This window comes from Alosa alosa, chromosome 8 (assembly GCF_017589495.1).
Source record: "Alosa alosa isolate M-15738 ecotype Scorff River chromosome 8, AALO_Geno_1.1, whole genome shotgun sequence".
In the NCBI taxonomy this organism is placed as follows: domain Eukaryota; kingdom Metazoa; phylum Chordata; class Actinopteri; order Clupeiformes; family Clupeidae; genus Alosa; species Alosa alosa.
In genome coordinates this window covers 25,094,098-25,120,224 of record NC_063196.1, presented here as the reverse complement: position 1 = coordinate 25,120,224, position 26,127 = coordinate 25,094,098, and the positions used below count along the sequence as shown (strand labels likewise).

General features: G+C 40.8%; 3 protein-coding genes across 4 annotated transcripts; all 3 read left to right on the top strand.

Moving 5' to 3' along the window:
* Nucleotides 1–4,091: 4,091 nt before the first annotated feature.
* Nucleotides 4,092–19,134, top strand: LOC125299625 (toll-like receptor 5). Of its 2 annotated transcripts, XM_048250968.1 has the most exons (3): nucleotides 4,092–4,267; nucleotides 7,149–7,380; nucleotides 16,590–19,134. In XM_048250968.1, the coding sequence occupies exon 3, from the start codon at nucleotides 16,591–16,593 to the stop codon at nucleotides 18,547–18,549; it is 1,959 nt and encodes a 652-aa protein (XP_048106925.1). In that variant the 5' UTR covers nucleotides 4,092–4,267; nucleotides 7,149–7,380; nucleotide 16,590; the 3' UTR covers nucleotides 18,550–19,134. The 2 variants fall into 2 exon arrangements, with proteins under 2 accessions (XP_048106925.1, XP_048106924.1); XM_048250967.1 differs by lacking the exons at nucleotides 4,092–4,267; nucleotides 7,149–7,380 and adding an exon at nucleotides 14,546–15,794.
* On the top strand, nucleotides 10,811–12,750 carry thbd (thrombomodulin). The gene has a single exon (XM_048250970.1). It carries the CDS (start codon nucleotides 10,958–10,960, stop codon nucleotides 12,596–12,598), a length of 1,641 nt encoding a protein of 546 aa, XP_048106927.1. The 5' UTR covers nucleotides 10,811–10,957; the 3' UTR covers nucleotides 12,599–12,750.
* Nucleotides 19,135–19,735: 601 nt separating the features above from the next.
* LOC125299911 (toll-like receptor 5) lies at nucleotides 19,736–24,352 on the top strand. Its single transcript, XM_048251415.1, has 2 exons — nucleotides 19,736–19,811; nucleotides 20,526–24,352. Exon 2 carries the CDS (start codon nucleotides 20,527–20,529, stop codon nucleotides 23,176–23,178), a length of 2,652 nt encoding a protein of 883 aa, XP_048107372.1. The 5' UTR covers nucleotides 19,736–19,811; nucleotide 20,526; the 3' UTR covers nucleotides 23,179–24,352.
* The last annotated feature ends 1,775 nt before the right edge of the window (nucleotides 24,353–26,127 follow it).

Here is a 26,127-nt window from a genome sequence, read left to right as displayed (position 1 = left end):
GTTGGTGGCACCAGTACCACAAGGATTTTTTGAGTAATTACAACAAAAAAAAGCTAAAAATGGGTAACACTAATAACTACATACAATTAAGCATTTATTGAGCATTTGTAAACTATTACTAAATGCTTTTTTAAAGCACTGATCCTACATTAATTCTTATCAGTAAAGCATTTTTACACACAGTTACAAATGGTTTGTTCAAAGTAAATAAGCCTATATCTAAAATATGTTGATTATTTTGAATACTTAATAAATGATACAATAATAATTTGTTGATGAAGTAATATTTCCATTATTTAACAGTTGTTACATACACATGAACTAATGATTTGGTAGGGTATGGATACATGATTTATAAACCACTTCAAGGCCAAGGGCCAATAGTGGAAGCCAGGAATTGAACCCCCAACTCTTCGGGCTACACATATATAGGTGTATTTACTATGAACAAACCATTTCTAACTGTGGAAGTGGTTTATAAAAGGGTAAGGCTATTTGCACCCCTGGTACAATTAGCAGTGTATGCTATTCGTGCCCTGGTGCAATTATAAGTGAATTATATTCGTACCCCGGTGCACACAGCAATGTGTCCTATTAGTACCCCGTCTGATACAAATATCATATGCTATTCGTACCCCGGTGCACACAGCAATGTGTTCTATTAATACCCCGTCTGGTACAAATATCAGTGTATGCTATTTGCTCCCCTGTGCATTTATTCTGGCATATTGATCACACAATGTAATAATAGTAAAAAAAAAACAAGCAACATGTTTTTTGTTGTTATGCAACAGGGTGTGAATAGCTCAGCTGTGTAATAGACACTCTGAATAAGGTATACTGTTTGCATCAATGTATAGTTAGAAGTGGATGCTATTCGTACCCTGGTGTATATAGTACTGTATGCTATTTACACCCTGGTGCATGAACTAGCTAATTGTTGCAATCAAAACTTCCGTTTGAGAACCGATTTCTTGTTCAAATTGCGCGCCTTCTTTCCAGAGACGTTGGCACACATGCACACTCACTCTGCCAAAACACATCACACGGGAATCGAACTCCGGTCTCCCTCGCCTGAACGTCAAGCCATCACTATAAATAAGAACTTGTTCTTAATGATCTGCCTGGTTAAATAAAGGTAAAAAAAAAAGTCATATTCACGAAACTAACAAACTGACGGTTGTATGTGGTCAACCAAGCTTATGAAAATAAAACACAACTTTTCAATCTAAAACTTAATTTGAACAGATATTAGTGCCGAAACCTTTCAGAATTCTTCACTTTCTGCTGACGAAAAAACTAATGTCATGCCATGTTTTTTGTGCACGTGAGTCTTTTTGTTGTTATGTCACAGGGTGTGAATAGCTCAGCTGTGTGGCCAAGGCTATTCGTACCAGGGGTGTAAATAGACACTCCGTTTATAAAACATGTATCCACACCCTAACTAATCATTAGTGCATGTGTGTAATCATTATCTTTTATAAAGGCAGGCCTACGTGTAGGTGTAAACTTCATTAACAAATTATTATTGCATCATTTATTAAGTATTAAAAACAATGTATAAACATATTTTATTTACATATAAACATATTCTTATTTACTATGAACAAAAAAATAATAACTGTGTGTACAAATGCTTTACTGGTGAGAATTAATGTAGGAACAAAGTTTTACAAATGAGGAACAAAGCATTTAGTAACAGTTTACAAATGCTTCATAAATGTTTAATAGTGTGTAGTTATTATAACATTACCAAAAATGTACTTCCAAGGAATTATCAGTGCAAAATGTATATATACTCTTTTGATCCCGTGAGGGAAATTTGGTCTCTGCATTTAACCCAATCCGTGAATTAGTGAAACACACACAGCACACAGTGTACACACAGTGAGGTGAAGCACACACTAATCCCGGCGCAGTGAGCTGCCTGCATCAACAGCGGCGCTCGGGGAGCAGTGAGGGGTTAGGTGCCTTGCTCAAGGGCACTTCAGCCGTGGCCCACTGGTCGGGGCTCGAACCAGCAACCCTCCGGTTACAAGTCCAGAGTGCTAACCAGTAGGCCACGGCTGCCCATGTATGCCCATGAAAATGTAAAAAAATAATATTAAATATCATATTTAGTTAAAACATATATGGCAGAGATAGTTACTATGATGTTGTCCTGGCAGACATGGTGATTGCTATGCTAAATAAGTGGTTGCTATGGTGGTTGCTGGGGTCATCATGTTTGATGACAATATTTTAGTGGTTGCTAGGGTGTTGCTATGGTACATACAGTGATTGCTGCTGGTTGCTAGGGTAAACATGTTGGTTGCTGTGGTGGTTGTTAGATTGACATTATAGTGGTTGTTGCTAGGTTATAGCTAGTGTAATTAAGGTGGTTGCTAGGATGTTGCTAAGGTACATATGGTGGTTGCTAAGCCAGATTAAGTGGTTGCTATGTTGGTTGCTATGTTGGTTGCTATGTTGACATAATAGTTAATCACTGTTAAAGCGATGGTTCGGAGTATCCATCAGGCAAGTGTTATTTAAATAAACTCTTGGTGTACTTACAAACTTTTCAATGCCTCGTTTTATGAGTAAAGAACATACTGTAGAAGTTTGTATTCTTTCAGGGCATTATTAGTGGGGTAATTTACTAGATAAAAGTTGGTTCCATTACGCCTGCAGAAACTCATTAGTTTCTGACAGCGCTACTTGACCAGGGTTCGACCAAGGGAAAACAGGTTCTGGGAGGGTGTTTGGCTCGGGGTCATGGTGCAAAGGACCCTAGGGTGAAATTACTCCGAACCATCGCTTTAACAGCCATTTATGATGTCAAAATCGCCAATGCAAAGTCTTGCTTTTTGTTAATATCTCAAAAAGTATAGCTTACAAAAATCAGCTATAGAAACCTGGTCCAAAAGACGTTACAAAGTTTGAAAGACGTTTCTAGGTTAAACGGTTAAAGTGAAATAACGTACGGAAAAAGTGGTCAGCTGAATAATAATAGTAACCGGAAGAAGCCTAAGAAGAAAATATGTAATGAGTGTACGAGATGTAATGAGTGTACGAGATACGCTTCCAGAAGAGCACAATTTCCTTCTGCTTTTGAAACCAGCTCCCCTTTTCTAGTTGATTTTTTCAGTAATTTTGTGGTGATTCAGGGAAAAAAGCATGTCATGAAATGCATTTCAAAAGCATCTCTTTCCACAATATTGCCGTGAGTTCATGAGTCTCTTTAGGTGGAAACCTGGGAAAGGGGACAGGGATTGTTGCACTGGGCAAGTGGTGGGGAGGAGACGGAAAAGCAATCGCAACACATTTCCTCTCTCTCACACACACACACGCACACACACACACACACACACACACACACACACACACACACACGCACACACACACACACACACACACACACACACAGGCAGAACAAGGTCAGAGCACCTTTCTTCCTCTCCCACCCATCCTGATGCTGAGACCTTGAGCATGACTAATGAAAGACCAACGTGAACAATGTATTAATCATTCATGAAAATAGCCTATCCTATGGCCTTAAAGGGAGGTTCCGGAGTTAAAACAACCTGAGGTTTATTTGTGGATCCGGCTGAATCTTACAATACAAACATGCAACACATTGTCAGATTTCACAACGTTGGAAAAGGTTGAACGCACCCACTGATTTGACACTACCAAAACAGTAGTAAAGCCTTCAGAAACCCTCTCTGTACGGTTTCAAAGTTTGCAATACGTGTAATAAGTTTAAAGCTATTTTGAACTTTGTCAATGGTTTGAAAATAGTGATTTATTTTGACGTGTGTGTATGCCCGCTGCACCATAAACGATTTTGTTGCTAACACACACAACAGCTCAAACCTCCTCAGATTGTTTTAACTCTAGAAATTCCCTAGCCTAGAAATCTAGACGCACCCTAGTGGCAGCAAATGTAATTTGCAGCCAGGGTAGTCTAGCAACTCTCAGTTTTAATTCAACTTCGATCAGGCCAATCACATTGTGTATAGAGTTGGTGGGAGGGCTTAACATAATGATGGCAGAGTTGCGAAGGTTCCATGTGAATTCCCTGCCACTTGAAAACAAACATGATGGATGCAGTGCGACACGAGTTAAGCTTTTTTTAGGTTGGCTAAAGTTTGATCAACTAGCCAGCTCGCTCCGCTGGTGGGAAAACGCATGGGACACATGGGAGTTGTAGCGTTATCCTATTATATGCAGAGGGAATTTGAAAGACAATCGTTTATCCCGCCCCTCGGATTGAGCACTGCAAATGGTGAGTTCAGGCTAGAAATTCCCTCAAATTGAATGCAATAATTGCCAACATTTCTCTTATTGAAATGAATCACTCATTATATGACAATTATTTATGATTTTATGATTTATGGTACCAGCGTATACACAGCTGCTCATAAGACCCAGCAATCTTTTCCAATATGAACATTCAGAATCATTCAGTAAACGGTAATGCATTATGTTGTTGGTCAGTCTTGGACATATTTCAAAGTAATTAAATGTTTTTTAAATATATATACAGTATATGTAATTACTCTTTCAATCACACTTCCCTCTTGCAATACATTTGGCAGATGATGCCAATTTTCATGATGGTACTTCATGCTAGAATTTGACATCTAAAAAAGACAAAATAATTTTAAGAGGTCAATAAAGGAAATGTAAAAACCAGGGATCCAACAATTTACAACTCTTCTGTTCAAGAATAACACATTCTATTGTAGGATTCTCTGGTTGTTGTGTTGTGTTTTAGTTCTAGTGGTTGTATTGAAGATGGTCAATAAAGCTTGACGGCGGGATCAGGATCGGCGATTAGATGATGATTTATTGTAGATGGTACAATAATGAATAACAGAACACAGGCTAAGTCTCGAACATTAAAACTGTGCAGAGTCTAACAGTTGTGGTTGTTGTTAGAAGCGGCGGCTGAGCCTTCCGACAGAAGATGCTCCTTGGTTGCTTCCTCAATCCGTCTCAGAGTCAAAACCTAAGACAAAGCCTGTTATACTAAAACATACAAACGACAATCATGCCAACGTGGCAGGTGCCAACCAGTGTACAAAACCCGGCTCTGGCCGGATGGAGATACCAGCCCGAATGGCCCATGTTATGTCTGATGTTCCTCGGATGTTCCCAAACATCGGCCTGTCTGACCTTCCTGCTGGTACACAGGCACAGTTATGTTATGTACAATAGTATGGACCCAGGGGCGTAGATTTGCGTGGGGACCAAAGGACGTGTCCACACCAATGTCAAATTACGACTGAAATGTCCCCACCAATATTCAGGTTGAAATGGGGAAAAAAGCGCTCACATGCGCTACACAAAGAGTTAAATAATTTCTCACTTCAGTGCTGCGGATCATCTCGTACAGATCTTGTAATGTGCAGTAGCCTATAAGGGTAAATCGCGCTGATTTGAAGTAACCTATAGCTAGATGTACCGCAGAGCGGTACAAAATATGACCGCCGCCCAGTCCAGCACATTTTTTCCACAAAAATAAATCACGCTGAAAGGCCTATACGATTTTAACTGTCTCACTAAATTGCATTATCCACACTCAATTCTCACTGGTATCTGCTAGACAACAAGTACCAAAACATGATTAGTTCATAGATTTCACATGTAAAATTCATTTTATACAACCCCACCCCCATCTTGCCTGTTCATAATTCTGAGAAATTCTTGAATTGTGTGCATGTGTGCGTGTACACGTTTATGTTTATGTGTGTGGGTGTGTGGGTGTGTGTGTGTGTGTGTGCTTGTGTGCTTGTGTGTTTGCCTGCGTATGCGTGTTTGTGCATGTGCATGCATGCGTACATATGTCTACTGTGTGAGTATGTGTCATACGTATGATTACTGTGAATGTATGTGTGTGCGTGTGTATCTGTTTATGCACATGTGTGCACATGGAATGGATTAACATGACCCTTGGAGGCAAACATACAGAAAAAATTGGTCATCCTAGGCCCTACGGTTCTCAAGATATTCACAGAAAACTGTGTCTGCCCTACCCTCCTTTCGGGGGCTCCAGTCCAGCGGGGGGGCTACAGATCAAAACGAAAAACGACGGTTCCATGCTATCCATGTGGGGTTACATGCCCACCAAGTTTCGTCTACCCCGGTCTTTCAGTGTCCCGGGAATCCTTGACGGAAATTTGGACATGCGAAAAAAAGAAAGAAAAAAAAGGAGGAAAAAAAATCTGACTAAACCTATAGTCAGCTATAGCTTCGCTGCGCGGCGGTCATAATAACTTCAAGAGATTTAATAATTATTCTCTGCGCCCATCTCCACATCGATTCGGTGGAATATCGTAGGCCTACACACTCTTCACGCAACACATGACAAACCATATATCAGAATAAACAGCAGACCTTACCGAACACAAAGGTGTAATGCATTCCCGTGTATAGTTAGCTGTTCGAGTAATCCGGTTTTGAAATAAATTATAGCAAAATTCAACATGGTCTTTCGACCGCATTTCTTAAAACTAAGCTGAGCTTACATCGCCTAGATATCTGTAAATATTAGAATCAGAGAATACAGGCAGCTCACGGTTAAGAGTTTGTCAATGTAGCCTTAATGATTTCTCTTCACAAAATGCTAATCATGCATGTATTTAAGTTTCTTAAAACTGAGCTGTGCTTAAATGGGCATGATTTCACAACAGACCAAATAGAAAACAAATGTTAAATATAGCCTACATATCTGTAGCCTACATATTAAAATCAGATTATGTAGGCTACACAGTGTAGTTAGATCAAGATGAACAGTAGCACATTTTAATCATGGATAGTAGTTGGACAGTAGCACAATTTAATCAGTTTATATATCTATAGTGGCTGGTGAAAGAGTTGAGTGTTTTTTTTTTGTTTGTTTTTTCGGGGGTCAGACCAAACCTACGCCCTTGTATGGACCTCTCCCCGTTGTATACTACACACAGAAGTAACATATGAACACATCAGAATACAGTAAGAATACCCCAGAATTCTACATTATTTAACTAACGGGGATATCAACAAGAATGTTTATTACCATTGCGGTAACACTTTATGATAACTACACATTCTTAAGCATTTATTAAGCATTTGTAAAACTATAAAATGTTTTGTTCCTAAATACATGTATTTATTCCGCGCAGACGTGGAGGGAGGACGTATCGGCTCACCCCACGCCACGGAACACCAGCCAGCAGACAGACGCGGCTCCCCATTCAGGCCCCGGCCCTGGCTACATACAGGAGGCAGCAAACCTCCCCTCTTAACTCAGGAAGCGAATAACCCGGATAGGCTACCTGTATTCATCGCCGGCAATCCTAAATGACTGTGAACGACACCCTCCCGCACCCAAGAGTGTCGAACCGCAGCCGTCAGGTGATCTCCCCTCTCGCTCCCCCCATTCCCCATTTGTCAGTTCCGTTTCAGGTAACCCCCATCAGCCTGTTGCAGTTCATTCAATTAGTCCAAATTCAGTCCCAGCTGATTAACAATCCCCACAGTCCCACAATTCAATCACATCACAATATGTTTTACAAATTGTTTTAATACTTAATAAATGCAATAATAATTTGTTAATAAAGTAATATTTCCATTATTTAACAGTTGTTACATACACATGCACTAATGATTAGATAGGGTGTGGATATGTTTAATAAACCACTTCCTAATACTTTAATTTATGACTCAGGAGTTACAAGTGGTTAGTCAAGGTCAAGGATATTTTGTGAGCTCATCTAAAGTGAGCACTTTCTACGCCTTACAATACATTTACAAATGAGTTGTAAAGGTTACATTTACATTTATTCATTTAACAGACACTTTCATCCAGTTACTTCCACATGTCAATTAAATTAAAGGCCAAGGGCACGACTGTGGAAGATTGGAATTGAACCCAAAAATTTCGTAGGCTACTGCATACTAGCCAACCTCCCTGACACTCCCTCCATAAACAAAGTAGAAAACACCTATTGCAAGTATGGCAGCAATAAGTTGAATTTAGGAGGCTAAGCAAGTCGATTACAGAGCAGGGGGACAGTGACCAGCTGGAGGATACTGTAGTTGAGGCTATGTAGCTTCCTGATGTACAGAGATGGAGGAGGTCTGACCTAGCGTTCATGGGTTTCGGAAAAACCTTTCTCCGAGTGAAAACATCATCATTCCGCGTCATTCACGTCACGTAATGTGTGAGTCAGAGGTCAGAAACTGGGGCTAGATTTTGCTAACAGAGTTGCCCAGTTAGGGGCTCGTCATCACTTTTGTCGTCACGTTGTAGTTCGTTTGTAGTCCATGTGGCCTTTCATGTCCAACAGTTTTAATGTGAACTTGGGAATTTGCCGTTTCCGTCACTTGAAAGCTGCATATCTTTCTTTCACGAGCGTCTTACACTATATTTTAAGCAAATACAGTTGTTTGTTTAGAATTAGTGAGTGTATGTTTTAACCTTTGTTGTGGCATCTGTGTTTGTCACACATTCCGACGGCAAAGCACATGAACACTTGCTGTCGGAAAAACAAAGTAGCCATGGGGGCGGTCCTTGTCATTCCGAAGTGCCCTGAATGCACCATGTGTCAATGCCATGATGACGATGATGATAACGATGACAAATACATTTCGATAAGATAATATAATGGTAATGGTAACAGGAAGTGAGACTGTCACAGACTCCAATGATCACAATAACAATCGCGCAGTATAAGTTTGCTAATGATTTGCTAACCCAGATAGCAAAGGTGCGGTCAGTCGACGGCGTGGGTGATGGTCATTCTCTTATGGGCTGAAAGACTATAGACTTGGCTACACAACAGTGACCACGGGTGTGCCTTCGGTCTGGCACACAAATATTTTCGGCTTTTACGCCTACCATTAGGCCCATTATAACCTGCTGCAGTGTCAACACCAACCATAATAGTTTATCCTATCAAAGCCAAACATTAATAGTGATAGGTCTTCATTTAAGTATCAATTGACAATTGCTTGTATTTATAGGCTACTTCAATATGTTGGGCAGCAATCGATTACATGTGTCAAGATAGTCGCCAAATATAGAAGACCGTTGAAAAAACGTAAAAGGTGGGTAAATAATAGGTCACTTGCGTGTCCAACATATCCAATCCTGACCGTTCCCTGCTGACGCTGACTCGCTGAGAGGAGAAAGTTACTGGAAGACAGATAAGCAACTGCCTCAGTCCAAACTTCCTTCCTGTCCGCATTCAGCGGCATGACATGTTGGGGGCGGGTTATAAAATAGGCCTGTCAAACTCGATTCCTTTTAAGGATCCGGGTTATTCTGAGTCACTCACTAAACTGATCCGGGTTGAACGAGTCACTTGAGTCACTTGAGTCAGTATTGCTAAATCGCAAAGAAATTCAGTCCTACGTTCAAGCAGTGCAGTGGGGTGCTTCATTTCGTTAAGTGCCTTCTCATGTTGGATGTGGATCCTCCATGATTTGAAACCAGGTATTTGCAGTACTTGCATTTAGCCTTTAGAGTTTTGCTCTCCTGGTCAAAGTGCATCCACACATTGTTCATCTTTTTGGTGCTCATGTTCAGAAACTTTGATCTTATTGACAGAGAGGGTAGCCTATATTATAATAATTAATTATTTGTTGTTGTTTTGTTAACAATAGAAAAGTTTGCCTAGGTCTAATGCTACTCTGCTACAATGTTTATTACCACTACTATATACTAATAGTAGGCTACTAGGAATCTATTCTAATAAGTATTATAGGCTGCTAATACTAGGCAACTAATATTATTATTAATCATAGCTATACTGTTAGGTAGCCTAATATAATATAATATAATATAATATAATATAATATAATATAATATAAAATAGCCTAATATAATAGCATCAAAACCTCCACCCACTCACGGGAAAGAAAGCAGTTTGAGCCAGACTGTTTATTTATTGTCTTAACCTAGCCTAAGCAATTGACTTTCAATGTAGACATAGAAACGTAGAAATGCCCTGCAGTAAATAAATTATTATTATTGTTATTATTATTATTATTATTATTATTATTATTACTACTACTACTACTACTACTATTCTCATTAGGCCTATTATTATGACACGAGTAGAAACTAGGCTACTCGCTCGTCTACAGATCCACTCATGACAATGTAGCCGGCTGATTCGACTGACTCGCACTCATAACAACATAACGTAACCGGTCCGCCCGGCTGATCCAAATGACCCAGGTAGGCTAGCCTACTAAAGCAACTCCATACAGAGCTTGCAATGTTTGGACTGTCTCAGCGACCTAATTGCATTTTAAAGTAGGCTATGCGTGCAGAATATATGTTATTTCAGAAGTGAAAGCATGGCTTTTGTTGTGGATTTTCTTTTAACCTTGACGAGGAGTTACTCGCTCCTCTAAAGATCCACTCATGACAACGTAGCCGGCTGATTCGGCTGACTCGCACTCATAACAACAACGTAACCGGCCCGCCTGGCTGATCCGACTGACCCAGGTAGGCTAGCCTACTCTCCATACAGAGCTTGTAATGTTTCGGACTGTCTTTGCGACCTAATTGCATTTTATAGTAGGCTATGCGTGCAGAACATATGTTATTTCAGAAGTGAAAGCATGGCTTTTGTTGTGGATTTGCTTTTTACCTTGAGTTACTCGCTGCTCTAAAGATCCACTCATTAGCTAGGAGGCTAGCTAATGTTGCAAGAGGTTTGTGTGTGGCGCTGTTTATCGTTTTAGATTGTAGTAGGACTCAACTGATCCGAGTTAATGATACTAGAGACTCGCGACTCATGGGTTAATTTAAGACACGGGTGAAAGATCCGAGTGAGTCACGACTCAAACACCTTTATTATAAAAGGCTGCAGCGAGGCTCATAAGACCGCATTCATTCCACTTTCATACTCATGATAGTCGCGGCGCATCATCTCATAAAACAACAGACTAAGTTTCTATTCCCATCCCACCTGTTAAGATGTCTAAAAGGAGTTTGAGCTTTTCGACGATGGTGACGACTATGCAAGTGATCCTGACTTACACGTTCCTCTTGGACGTGGAATCCCTCACTGGTTTCTGTGTAGACAATCAATGTTTTAGTGTACACGAGAACATAGCAGATTTTACTGCCGCAAAAAAGGTTTGTCAAGATTTAAACGGACATTTATTGACAGTGCGATCAAGTGCATCAAGCAGTGCAATATCAACTTTATTGACCGACTTAAAAGGTGACTTCTGGATCGGGCTACAGTTTAATGGCAACTGTCCCCAATCCTCTGATTTGAAAGGATACAAATGGATTACGGGACAAGAAGAAGCCCACTTTCGCAACTGGGACAAGGACGACGCTGTTTGCCCTACCTCCGAACAGTGCGTAACGGTGTCCACAGACGACCTAAAGTGGAGGGAGAGATCGTGTACTGATACAGTCGATGGATTTATATGTGAGTTTGGATTTGACTCAGGTTGTCAACCACTTCTGTCGGATTCACAGATCCTAACGTACCGGACACCGTATGGCGTTGAGGGGCCTGAGCTTAGCGTTTTACCGTTTGGAAGTGTGGCGGAGCTCAATGGTGGGACTCACTACATTTGCGCTGAGAACTGGCAGATATCACCGTGGACCTGTGAGGTCTTGAACGGCGGCTGCGAGCAGAAGTGTACCAGGGTTAATGGTAAACATCTATGCAACTGTTCTCCTGGCTACTTGGTTGATGACCGCAACGGTCGGTCTTGCCGTTCAGATCCTTGTAAGGGATCTGGGTGTGAGCAGAGCTGCATTCCGCATAATGGAAGTTTCTCCTGCCTTTGCGAACAGGGTTTCTCTCTAGATGCAGACGGCAAGAGCTGCAAAGACATAGATGACTGCGCAAATGAAAGAATGTGCGCGGGGGCTCACACGATGTGCGTAAATACGCGCGGAGGTTTCCATTGCACTTGCAAGACGGGGTTTGAAATGCAGAAAGGCTTTTGTGTGGATATCGACGAATGCGCTAAAATGCCATGTGAACACGTATGCATTAACACACCCGGCAGCTACAACTGCTCTTGCTATGAGAGACACAAGGTATCAGACGAAGACCGTCACAAATGCATATTGCATTGCCCACACCAGGAATGTCCAGCTCTTTGTGAGAAACCGACGACGGAAACCGACGGAGAAAAAAGACTGAAAAACTGTATATGTCCAGATGGTTACATCCTGGACGACAACTACTTTTGTGTTGATAAAGACGAGTGTGATATGGATTATTGCGATCAGCACTGTCACAACACGTTTGGTGGATACACCTGTTGGTGTGGTGAGGGATATGAGTTGGTGGACGGCCAAGAATGTGTATCAACTGAAGGATCAGGCTTCACCACCTCATACAGCGTTGTCACCCCGACCGTCAAGTACACAACAGAGAGCCCATCAGCTGTGACAGCCGGTGGATTCCTTGTAATTGGTGTTGTGTGTGCCTTGCTAGCCCTGTGTTTGCTCGCCTTCCACTGTCTGAAGCGTACAAGGGAATATTCGCTCATCGGTGCGCGTAAAAGCACCCATATGCATGACTTGGAACAAATTACCACTGAAAACTACAAGCCACATTTTAATGTACTGTCACCTTCGCAGTGAGTAGCCTAAAAGACGAGGGATATTTTTTAGGTTTGTGTATATGAATGTAACTAAAATGCTATACATGAATGGAATATTTTCTGTTATCCGAAGTCTTCTTTTTCTTCTTCTTCTTCTTCTTCTTCTTCTTCCCACCAAATTTCTGTGTCTAATTCAGCTTCATTCAGTTAACGTAGAAACTTCGTTCAAACTTTGTAACATAGGTCTTGAAAAGGACACTTGAGGAATGTATTTTTCACTTTTGTAAACTTTATACTTTTTGAGATATTAATGAAAAACAAACTTATTTTCCCCCATAGACTTTGCATTGGCACTATGACATCATAATGGACTAAGTAACTTGATTTGCACCCATTTGATCCTGTTCAACTATTTCCTCTGCCCACAACTGTTTCAAAATAAATGTCCTCACTCCAATAATTCACTATTAAATAATTTAACTACTTAAACTACTCAACTATTTAACTGTTCAGCCATTTCAACTGTCAGTTGTTATCAACTATGACTCCTGCCAACTGTTTCCAAGTAAAAGTTTGTTTTGCATTTTATGTTAATATACAGTATGTTTATATTTTCATGCACTGGTAATTTCCTCGAAATTACATTTTCTAGTTTATTTATTTATTTATTTTTTGCGAAAAAGCACTTTGAAAGGACATTGCATCTGAAAATATATTACAGTAAATCCTAATCCAGTGACATGTTTATACATATATACTGTACGATTAGATTAGATTAGATTAGATTAGATTAGATTCAACTTTATTGTCATTGTGCAGAGTACAAGTATGATGCTGTTGTTGTCAATAAAAAATGCCAGTTGTAGAGAATCCAGTGAATTTTAAAAATATGTCATGGTTTAGGCTACTCAGAAATGAATCCCTGCGTGGATTAAATGACCACATATCCAGTGCAAGATGAGTAATGTGTAGGTTGCTCACACACACACACACCAACCTCAAGTTTTAATCATCCAACTGGAACGCATGGAACCGGTTAGGTGGTTGCCCTGCAACAACTTGCCTTATGCATCATCTAAAATTCATAATTTGCCCAGACTTGTTGTGATCATATTGTGATTCAGGAAGATGATCCAGTGCAAGATGAGTAACTTGTAGGTTGCTCACACACACAAAACAATACCATACCAACCTCAAGTTTCTTAAGAACTTTAATGGTCCGTTTCTTGAGAACTTTAAATCATCCAATCAGAATACATGGAATCGGTTATGTGCTCATCATTGCTCATGTGCTCAACATCGCTCAATCTGGGCTTGCATTGATGATGTCAGAGACTTGTCAGACATCAGACATTGTCAGAGACCGCTTGACAAGTTCAGTTGTGACTTTTTGAGTGCATCTCATAAACACACAAATAAACACACACACACACAGCAGACATGCAGGCATTCGTACACACACACTCACACATACACGCACACACACAGACGCAAACACATACATGCACGCATGCACAAACACACACACACACACACACATGCACGCACACACACACACTCATAAACACATCCACACACACACACAAACACATACACACATAAAAACACATGCAGGCAAGCGGGCACACACACACACAAACACATAACACACACACACATGCAGTCAAGCAGTCACATGCACACACAGCATGCACCGCTCTGCAGTACATCTAGTTTATTAAGGTACGGTTTACAGTCTTCTGCTCCATTTTTCTGACCCCATGCTGCGTGTGCACCCAACCTTGTAACTTAGCAACCTAGGCTATGTTTTGGTGCGTGTCAGATAAAACCTCTTCGGTTTCAGCCAATCAAATGACAGTGTTTATTTTACTGTCGCCTAGCCGTCGGAATAGTCCAAATACCACAGAGGAGTTCGCTATAATATTGACAAAATATTTTGTCATCTCATAAAATTGATTGGGACTAGTCCTTACTGTAGCGTCCCACCCTAAACCTACGCCCAGGCCATACCATACCAATCTCAAGTTTCTTAAGAACTTTAATGATCAGTTTCTTGAGAACTTTAAATCATCCAATCGGATCACATGGAACCGGTTATGTGCTTAACATTGCTCAATCTGGGCATGCATTGATGATCTTAGAGAAAATGTGCAGAACTGGGCATCAGTCTTTGGGTGACAATAACAGTACATACCTTGATAGCTCAACATGCAGGTCTATTAGCTGCTCCATTTTTCTGACCCCATGCTGCGCGTGCACCCAATCTAAGCTCTAGATGTTTACAAACATTGAAGGGGTCTATAGGTTTAGTCAGAGTTTTTTTCTTTCTCTGATTCCTGATAAGTCAAATAGTGTGCATGTCCACATACTACGGGATACTGGGGCAGCTCAATCGGCTCTGTTAGCTGGTGTTTTACCACTTTCAGATTGTACTGCCACAGGAAGTCATGTTTCAGTCTCAGGTTTTGAAATGACTAATGTTCAGTTGCCTCTACACAGATCCACCTGATCTATGCTGATCACTGGTGACTTGTTACTGGAGTGTGTCACTTATGTCACGGACAGCTCATTCACAGACCGCAACATAAAGGGAGACGACCACAAATCAAAAAAATCAAACAGATAATGTATTGAAAATAGAGCAAAATGATAAGCAACGAATATCTAGGGGAGGAATATCTATCTATTTGCGAAAACAAAAGAGAGGAAGAGAGTTAGTGAGATAAAAGGAGAGAAAACAGAGAAATGAAGCAATGTGCGTTTGTCAAAAGGAAATCAAGTAAAGTGCCAACGAGGGCCTACAGAGAGAGGGAGAGAGAGAGATGCACCTCATAACGTCATTAGCCTAGGCAGGCCCAGCCCTGCCCGTGCACTGACAGGCCAGGACCTGAAGGGGGCACAGGGGGTCGGAACAGACCTAAACATGAAATCTGTTTTTGAGCACGGATGGAACTATGGTGAAAGCCCATTGGTTGTTTGTCATCATCATTGAAGACAAATAATTGGACATTGTGCACTACGCTCTCTATGTTGTAACCTTTACTGTGTAGTAGTAGCATTGCATAATACAAGCCTGTTGCGGCAGTAAATACATCACAGGGTTTTTCTGACCTGGAAATTCCCCTGTTGTGCCACAAGTACACTGAGATATCCGTTGGCTGCTCCTTGCAAGCATAAAAAGCCACGCGACTTCAGTAAGAGTGTTAAAGCGGAACACTGGATCCACCTGAGAGAAGGTGAGTGTCTCATGGGAAACCAACACAGGAAGATACATGCACAGTAGAGGCACACTGGAAAAACAGTTATTATGTAGAACAGCAGATACTGTATGCAGCAGATTATTTTAAATGTGTTCAATTGTGGAGTTATAACCTTATTTACATTTAACCATTTAACTGTCCATTTAAATGTCCAAGCAGCTGTTAGGGATGCGTTTTATGTAAGGGATAACGGCCGCCGAGGTGTACTGTTATACGGAATTAATGGACGAGGGCGAGGGGCAAAGAACTCCCCGACACTGCGCTCTGCCCGAGTCTATTAAAACCATTCCGTATAACTGGACACACCTCGAAGGCCGTTATCCCGCTTATCACCCACTTGTCACCCGGTTGCCACTGTAAAGCCAAGGAAACACGCGGTTCCGTTTAAAAAGAAGCTCACTAGTTCAGCTTGTTGAAACAACTTTCGTTGGCCCTATAACAGCGATAGCATGGACAGTTAGCTTGTTTACAGTTGATTCCATTGTTGCGAAGCCTGCCTCCAGGCTCAACCGTTGCCATACTATCGTTGTTATAGTTACCATTCATAAGCATTGATATGGAACGGTGATTAAACTTTTTTTTACCAGATCTACTTCATAGGTATTTCTTCTCTCCGGGTGATAATGCATTGCATAATATTGATAATATTGCATTGCATTGCATTGCATTGTAATGTTTTGCCTACACATAGAACACATAGAACTGTTTAGGTCTAAATACAACTCTTTTGGCACATACATAACACCATTCTATCATCTTTTTTTATTTCAGGATGACCACGGGAAGGCCAATAACCATCTTATTACTTGGGATTTCTATCAGCCTTCTAGCTGCAAATGGCACACAGCAATGTAGAATAGAAAAGAACTGGGCGTACTGTAGTGGAAGATCTTTAGTACAGGTGCCACCATTGCCCCCCAATATTACCCATGTGGACCTCAGTTTAAACTACTTTCATAATCTCAGTGAAGATTCTTTCATAGGCCTGGAGAGCCTTGTGCATCTCGACCTTGGATCACAGCGTGTCAGAGGTCTCGTCATCAAGAATAACACTTTCAGAGGACTGTACAACCTAACGTTTCTTCACTTGGGGGACAACAGGGGAATGCAGATTGAGACGGATGCATTTCAGGGCCTGTCAAACCTCCGGACTCTTGTTCTGTTGCACTGTGGCCTTGATGAGCGCATTCTTTCAGGCAACTATCTGCGGCCTCTGCTCTCCCTTCAGGAGCTGAACCTCTTTGGCAACAACATAAAGCAATTCACACCAGCTATGTTCTTTAGAAATATGACAAATCTCAGTGTTTTAGATCTCTCCATTAACCGAATGAAATCTATATGTGAGAGCGATTTAGTTGCCTTTCAAGGTAAGCACTTCAGGCTGCTCAGTCTGTCCTCCGTTCACCTGACTGACATGAATGCGTGGACTTTTAACTGGACAAAATGTGGAAACCCCTTTAAGAACATGTCATTTGACACTCTCGATTTATCACTTACGGGACTGAGCACCAATAAAGCAAAATTGTTTTTCTCTGCTATTCTGGGCACCAGGATTAACCATCTGATTCTCCGTTCAAATATCATGGGTTCAGGATTTGGGACCAGCAACCTCAAGGATCCAGATAGACTCACATTTGAACCTCTACAATTCAGTGGCATTAAATCCATTGACCTGTCCAAAAACTTTATCAATGTTATAAAGAACTCTGTTTTCACACCGTTGGCTAATTTGTCAAGCATAACAATGACAAGTAATAAGATAAACTCTATAGAGAAAAATGCATTTCTTGGCCTGACAGATTTACAAAAGCTAAACCTCTCTCATAACCTCTTAGGAGAAATTTATTCCCATACATTCATGAATCTGCCCAATTTGAGAATTCTAGATTTGTCACAAAACAACATTGGCGCGCTTCAGTATCTATCCTTCCTTGGGCTTTCAAATCTACGCTTTTTAAATCTCACAGGAAATTGCCTGTTGTCAGTGTACAATCTCTCCCCCCTGCCCAGTCTGCAAGAGCTGCACCTGGATGATAACAAAATTGCATCAGTGGATGGACTACAGACTACAGTGAACAGTGCAACCACAGTATCTCTCAATAAAAACAGACTGGACAATATGCAGGATTTATTCACCATACTGGCTAATTTCCCCAATGTTACACAAATCAGTGTTGGGGACAACTTATTATCCTTTTGTTCCACTAGTTCAAAGAGTTCAATACCATCTAGTAACAGGATGAGAGAGCTTCATCTGCAAAACAATGCTTTGCAGTTGATATGGGAAAGAGGACATTGCCTGCATTTATTTGATCAGCTCAGTGAACTGTCATTTCTGTCTTTAAGTTTTAATTTACTAGAGTCCCTACCAGATGAGCTATTTAAAGGCCTGTCCTCTCTCTACAGTTTGGATTTGTCCCACAACTCTCTAACCCATCTTCCAGAGCGCATATTTCCAGGGAGTCTGAAAGTGCTGGACCTCTCCGACAACTTCCTCAGTAGTCCGGATCCAGGACTCTTTCGTTCTCTCAGTGTCGTTGACCTGAAAAAGAACCGTTTCTCCTGTGACTGTGACCTGAGGGCTTTTCTTGTTTGGGCAAAACAGGCCAAAGCAACTTTGTTCACTCCGATTTCGCAACTGTACTGCAAGTTCCCCAAAGCACAGCGTGGTGTTGCAATCGCAACCTTCACTACCCGCTCATGTGACCAGTGTCCCTGCAACTGTCCCTGAAAAAGGATTTGACTTTAGAGGTCACAGAGTCGGGTTGAGCTGTTAGTCCTGCTTTAATGTACAGCATTATCTTGAAGACTATACTACAGGAAGTCAAAATAATAAGCAAGAAGTACAAAATAGATATCAAGTATTTGTTGTATGTCCTGTAGCAAATGGAGAATCAGGTCAGACAAGTTCATACTGGTGATATCAAAAACAAAGTAAATAACCAGAGGAAATGCACAATGTATAACAACTATTTATTGATTATTAATGATTTGTATATGTAAATGTAGTCTAGCCCTCCCAAACACATATTTTGTTGAGACTAAATATATTATAACGTGCAGAAAGATATATATTTTTTTATCATAATGGAATTGAGAAACTTTGGAAAGGTGTAGTAAAAAGAATGTTATGTGAAGGATTTTTTGCCTTTATATCACTATATGCTAAAGAATGTTTCTGAAAGGATGTATTGTAACTGCATAACATAGGCCTACTGATGTATTGTAAGTATTTATGTGAGTGTTGGCACCTACCACTAGGTGGTAGTATTTGTAAATTAAAGACTGGCACCATTAAAAAAATAAAACCATGAAATTGCAGAATCTCTTGGGAAGCTATTGCACAATAGTTGTTATGGGAGCGAATGTCTTTTCAAGATTAAATCTGGGGATTTTGTATTACTAAAACAGGATCCATGAGACTGAACACCAGCATATTTTAGCAACTCATCATCAATCTAATCTGTATCATTCTTTCCCATGCATTTTCCAGTGGGAAAATGACAAGTCATACTTTTAAAAAAATCTATTTTGCAGGCATGCATGCCCTATGACTTTTGCACTATAACAATAGGCCTATATTATGTCAAAAGCTCTCTCTCTCTCACACACACACACACACACACACACCTTGTTAATCATATTAAATATTTAGATAAGACTTATGTTGGGGATCACTGTATTCAAAGTAGGCCTATTCGAAGTCCAATGTTGGAATTAAAGTTGTCGCACGTTGCCACACATATTTGAAGATAACTGTGTAAACAGTAAATGGAACTTAATTAAAACAGAAAAAATGCGAGAGCGCAATTTTTACTAAGCTATTGTCTAAAAACTCGGTGGTTTGTTTAAACATGGGATAGGCTACACCTTGTCAGAGAGGAAGTTGCTGGGCTCCAATGGCTGAAGAAGCTTAGCCTACAGTCGCGCTACACGACGTGAGGCAAGGCACCCTGGATTCTCTAAATCACAAACTGGGACAAAATCGTTCAGGTATGTGTCGATAAAGTGTGTTGAATTTAATATGTGAAGTTTAGTGGTGTAAAATGCATTCGTGGCGTTGTCAAACTTTGTCCGTATGAACTGAGGATGAATGCGAAGAACAAACATGACTCAATCGAAGATGTTATTTTTCCGCAAGCTTCTGACAGGACCCTTTTGATATGAATGTGCAGAGAATGTAATGCTCCCAAAAGTGTCTTGGAGGAATCTATCTTTGGTATTTGCTAACTTCGTCATACAGTCCTTGCTAGGCTATTTAATGGCAATTGTCTTTGCCCGACCCTATCACATTCATTCAGAAACAGAAGTTTGGGTTATTGTCAAATTGAATATTGAAATGAAGACAACGTCTAATTGGCACAATCTGATAATCTAGGCTGTGTTTGCTGGACGTTTGCGCTCTGCCGGGAAGCACGCTTGTAACATCTAACTGCTGTTGAACAGCAAACAGCTATCGATATTAGACCATTAGCCTAACTCCAAATACGTTTTTAAAAATATTCAATATGATGCTTAGATTGAAAATGTAGCATTGCCCAAGTCTCTTTGAAATTAAATTATTGGATGGCCACTAAGAACTCAATGTAATATTCTCAGCTCTGCGTGATAAATGGACACTGCATGGGCATTCTGTTGTGCAATGTTTGAGAAGGTGCCAGCACTACCACACAATTTCACATCATTCTGACTTTTATTTTATTCCAGGATGACCACCAGAAGACCAGCAATAACCATCTTATCACTTGGGTTTTTAATATTTCTTCTACTGGCAAACTGCTCACAGCAATGTAGAATAGAAAAGAACTGGGCGTACTGTAGTGGAAGATCTTTAGTACAGGTGCCACCATTGCCCCCCCACATCACCCATGTGGACCTCAGTTTAAACTACTTTCATAATCTCAGTGAAGATTCTTTCATAGGCCTGGAGAGCCTTGTGCATCTCGACCTTGGATCACAGCGTGTCAGAGGTCTCGTCATCAAGAATAACACTTTCAGAGGACTGTACAACCTAACGTTTCTTCACTTGGGGGACAACAGGGGAATGCAGATTGAGACGGATGCATTTCAGGGCCTGTCAAACCTCCGGACTCTTGTTCTGTTGCACTGTGGCCTTGATGAGCGCATTCTTTCAGGCAACTATCTGCGGCCTCTGCTCTCCCTTCAGGAGCTGAACCTCTTTGGCAACAACATAAAGCAATTCACACCAGCTATGTTCTTCAGAAATATGACAAATCTCAGTGTTTTGGATCTCTCCATTAACCGAATGAAATCTATATGTGAGAGCGATTTAGTTGCCTTTCAAGGTAAACATTTCCAACATCTAAAATTATCCACTGTCCATCTTGTTGACATGAATCCGTCAGATTTTAACTGGACAAACTGCGGAAACCCCTTTAAGAACATGTTGTTTGACACCCTTGATTTATCTCTTAATGGACTCACAACTGAAGAAGCAACACTGTTCTTCTCTGCCATTATGGGCACAAGGATCAACCATCTGATTTTCTATTCAAATAACATGGGTTCAGGATATGGATTCAACAACTTCAAGAATCCAGACAGATTCACCTTTGACCCTCTAAAATTCAGTGGCATTGAAATCATCGATTTGTCCAAAAACTCTATCAACATTTTAAAGTGGGCGGTGTTCAGATCATTATCTGATGTGCTGATCATGTCTTTGGCAGGCAATAAAATTAATCAGTTTGAGAAGGGTGCGTTTGTTGGACTTACACATTTGCAGAGGCTTAACCTCTCCAATAATCTCATAGGAGAAATTTACGAACATACTTTCCAGAATCTGCCTAACCTAATATTGCTAGATTTGACAAATAATCACATTGGTGTAGTTCAGCATAATTCATTCTCGGGATTGTCCAATCTGCTTGCGTTGGATCTCACGGGAAACTCCCTCACCTCAGTCTATACCTTTGCACACTTGCCGAATCTGCAAGAGCTGCACCTGGACGACAATAAAATCGGTTTGTTATACAAACTGGGGGATGTCGCAAGCAGTGCAACCACAATCAGGGTAAATAATAACCGACTCAGGAATATGGAAGACTTGTACATCATTTTGGCTACCTTTCCCAATACTGTAGTACTCAATTTCGGCGATAACTTCCTTTCATTTTGTGTCCATAATTCAAACAATTCAATACCATCTAGTAACAAATTGGAAGTACTTTACCTGCACAACAGTGCTTTGCAGTTAATATGGGGAAGGGGACTGTGTCTAGATTTATTTGACCATCTTAATAAAGTACAGAATTTGTACCTTAGTTTTAATCAACTGGAGTCCCTACCAAAGGGCATTTTTAAAGGCCTAACATCTCTTAATTATTTGGACCTGTCCCATAACTCTCTGACACATCTTAAACAGGATGTGTTTCCGTTGAGCCTTAAGCTTCTGGACCTCTCCTACAACCTCCTCAGTAGTCCGGACCCAGACGTGTTTCGCTCCCTCAGCGTTATTGACCTGAAAGTGAACCGTTTCTACTGTGACTGCAATCTGAGGGACTTTCAGGCTTGGGCCAACACCACCAATGTAGCGTTTGCAACCCAACTTTCAGACCTGCAGTGCGAGTTTCCCCAGGAGCTACGAGGCGTGGCCCTCTCCAACTTCACACCTGACCAGTGCGAGGAGAATGACGAGCAGCTGGCGCAAGTGCTGCAGTTCATCCTGTTCATAAGCTGTTCCACGTTCCTTGTGACCGTCACCCTCGGCTCCATCGGCTATGCCCGATTCCGGGGGCACGCCTTTACCATTTACAAGAAGCTGAAGATGAGAGTCATCGAGGGCAAGCCCCAGGTTCCGCCGCAACTCGACAACCTCCAGTACGACGTCTATCTGTGCTTCGCAGAGAACGATTTTGTCTGGGTGGAGTCGGCTTTGCTGCAGAGATTGGACTCGCAGTTTGCCGAGCACAATCAGCTGCGCTGTTGCTTTGAGGCGCGGGACTTTATCCCCGGCGAGGATCACCTGACCAACATCAGGAGTGCCATATGGGGCAGCCGGAAGACGCTGTGTGTGGTGTCCAAAGAGTTCCTGAAGGACGGCTGGTGCCTAGAGGCCTTCATGCTGGCCCAGAGGAGGATGCTTGAGGAACTGAAAGACGTCTTAGTCATGGTCATCGTTGGTAGCATACCCCATTTCCGACTAATGAAGTACGAGCCAATCAGAGCATTCGTAAAGAATCGAGAATACCTTCAGTGGCCGGACGACACCCAGGACATAGAGTGGTTCTTTGACAGGCTCATAGTGAAGATTTTTAAGGACTCAAAGGTCAAATGCCCCAAGAGACAAAAGGATGGACCAGATATTGAGTTAAATGCAGTCAGACAAGTCGGGACTTGAGACCTTTTTGCATAGTTTTTTATTGCCATGAAAGTACATCCCACAAACTCAAACCCTCAAGCATGGCACAGATGATCTAACTCTGGAGGCCCTGAAATACCATGGATCTTTTCTGCCATAGCTTGTGTTTGTCAAAAGTTGTTCTTGCTTGAATGGCAGCCAGCAACAGAACCAGACAGCAGATATAAAATGGATTTGGCGTACGTCTGATCCAGATCTGCTTTTGCTGTTGGTTGAGGTTGTATTGCAAGGTACCCCCCTGCAATTTGTATAAATGAGTATTTGTGTCCAAACTTTTGACTGGTAGTGTATATCAATCAAGGGCCTGATTTAGATAGATGCACCAAAGCAATGGGAGAGTGATTACCCAGATCTAGCTCAAAAGATACTACCAGTCTTCTGCTTTAAAAGTCTGTAAGGAAATGGCTGAAGAAGAGGCCCATCCATTCACTCACCTTGCCAATTATACTGCACAAACATTCACTATCAGTTTGCTTCAGTGTGTGGAAGAATGTGGTTCTTTGTGTTTTTTTGTACTTTTGTGCCCATTTTTCTAAAAATAGATTTTGATGACTAATGTGTGAAAGCAAATCTGTTTTTTTTTTTTATGAGATTTGTCTTTTGAGAAAAAATTAATCTGGTCAACATGCCCAGGAGATCATGTTCATTCCCACAGACTAAAAGAGAATATACACAAGTTTGTTCTGTTTTTCCACCAATAGAGGGTACTATAAGCTTTGGCTGCAGCTTTTCAACCATAAATAAATTAATAAATAAAACTACTTGGTCATGTTCGAACCTCATACAATAATATATTTCAAAAGACGTGTTAGTAGCATATTTTATTATTAAATAAACATTATTTTAGAAGGTGACTTTAATCTCTAAATCTTTTTGGGTGGAAAGACTATTCTTTCAAGGGGTGGTCTTCTAGTTGTCTTGAGCCATGAAGATATTTGTTTGCAATTTGTAATTTATCTTTTATCGCTCCTTTCGTAACACATCCTGTGCCACTGTTAGTATTTTCAAATCAGCACTTCCCATTGTATCTCACTTTCACCATATTTCTCAATGGAGACCACACATTACAAAACAGGATGTCATAAAGGGGAAATTAACTTTGAGAGAGAACACAGATGACAATGCTGTCACTGACTAGCATGATCCAAAGGAAGTTGTCCTGAAAGGTGTTTTTTTTTTTGTTAATTAAAAATATGTGCATTCACTATTGTATTGGTGCAATGAATGTTACCAAACTGCATAGCCTATGTGTACTCTAGTGGAACTAGAATCCTAGTCAGAGGATGACACAGAAATTTTAAATGTCTCCCACGAGATTAATTTGATCAGTCTTTTGGATATTTGTATGGTAAACAAATCCCTGGTGTTCATTTATTCACGGATACATAATGAAAGACACACAGATGACGTCCTCCTATAGCTGCACCTGAAATGTCCAGGAAGACACAAGCATGATCAATATTGAATGAGAAGTATTAAACCAGCACTAAAGTAAATAGATACAAAGAGCTCCCCCGTCACAAAATATAGGTAAAGCAATATTGAGCTGGTTAATAATATCCAGGGACATTGTAAAGTGGCATGAAGATATCCGTTTTTAAACATGCATGATAGCACCATTAACACATCTGTCTCACACACATGGTCAAAGGAACATCTGCAGTGCATGTCTACCTTACCTCCATCCAATGTGTTATAGAGAAGTGTATATTGTATTTGATAAAAAAATATATACTTATAATACTTATAATATAGTATTATATAAGTATAATAATATATACTCTTTTGAGGGAAATCTGTGAATTAGTGAAACACACTCAGCACACAGTGAACACACAGTGAGGTGAAGCACACACTAATCCCGGTGCAATGAGCTGCAGTGAGGGGTTAGGTGCCTTGCTCAAGGGCACTTCAGCCGTGCCTACTGGTCAGGGTTCGAACCGGCAACCCTCCGGTTACAAGTCTGAAGCGCTAACCAGTGGGCCACGGCTGCCCATGTATTTGTCATTGTATTTTTTTCTTCTTAAAAATGTTTTGCATGAGGCATAGGCCTGTCATATTACAATAATGTGTTTCTGTGTTTGTGAGATACATGCTTTTTGAGAAGACTTCAAAATGTTGCCAGCGGGTTGAATGTTTGCTGCATGAATAGATGACCCATTGGAGCTTTCTTTGCTAATTTCCTGTTGAGAGTTTTTCATTTCAAAGAGGCTCTTTTTATGGTATGAATGCATGTATTCCAAGCTCAGTCATATCGTATGGTGTATTTACCATGCAATTATTTTCTGAGCGGCTTACAGTATCCTTGTAAAAAAAAAAGCACTAGTATGCATGTCGGTGTACACGCTCTATCATTTGTTTAACACTGACCTCCGTGTGACATTTGGGCTCATTTCCTGTCTGCATCCTGGTAGTGTGTCAATACCCAGCCACCCCCCTAAAAAATAATATAAAAAAGTAAACCCACAACTCCTCCCCCTTACAAATTCACCACCAGGAAAAAAAAAAACAGAAACTGACTGAGGATTCAGTGACGTTTTCCAAACACACTGGCAATGGTTCTCTGACTGGAGAAAACCACTCATTACGAAGGGTAAGGAGATCTGTAGAGGCTACATAGACATTCACACCATCAGCCAAAGGTAGAGAGAGATAGAGTATTATTCGATGTTGGGAATGTATTCAGCTGCAAAGATGCAAAGAATTTGCAGGCTTCTTCAAAAACAAAGTAACTTCTATCAGAATGTCCATTAGTAACACAGGTAATAAGTTTGATAGTGAACCCAATAGTGAACAGTAACAGCCCCCCATTTAGATTTTTTTAACACTATTATGCAATCTGAGCTCAGCAAAATTGTAACCCAGACCAGCTCCTCAACATGTGCTCTGAGATTCCTCAAAAACATATGATAATTTGGCTCCCTTTAT

Coding starts and splice junctions, on each gene's coding strand:
- thbd (XM_048250970.1), top strand. CDS start 10,958: ATGTCTAAAAGGAGTTTGAGCTTTTCGACGATGGTGACGACTATGCAA.
- LOC125299625 (XM_048250968.1), top strand. CDS start 16,591: ATGACCACGGGAAGGCCAATAACCATCTTATTACTTGGGATTTCTATC.
- LOC125299911 (XM_048251415.1), top strand. CDS start 20,527: ATGACCACCAGAAGACCAGCAATAACCATCTTATCACTTGGGTTTTTA.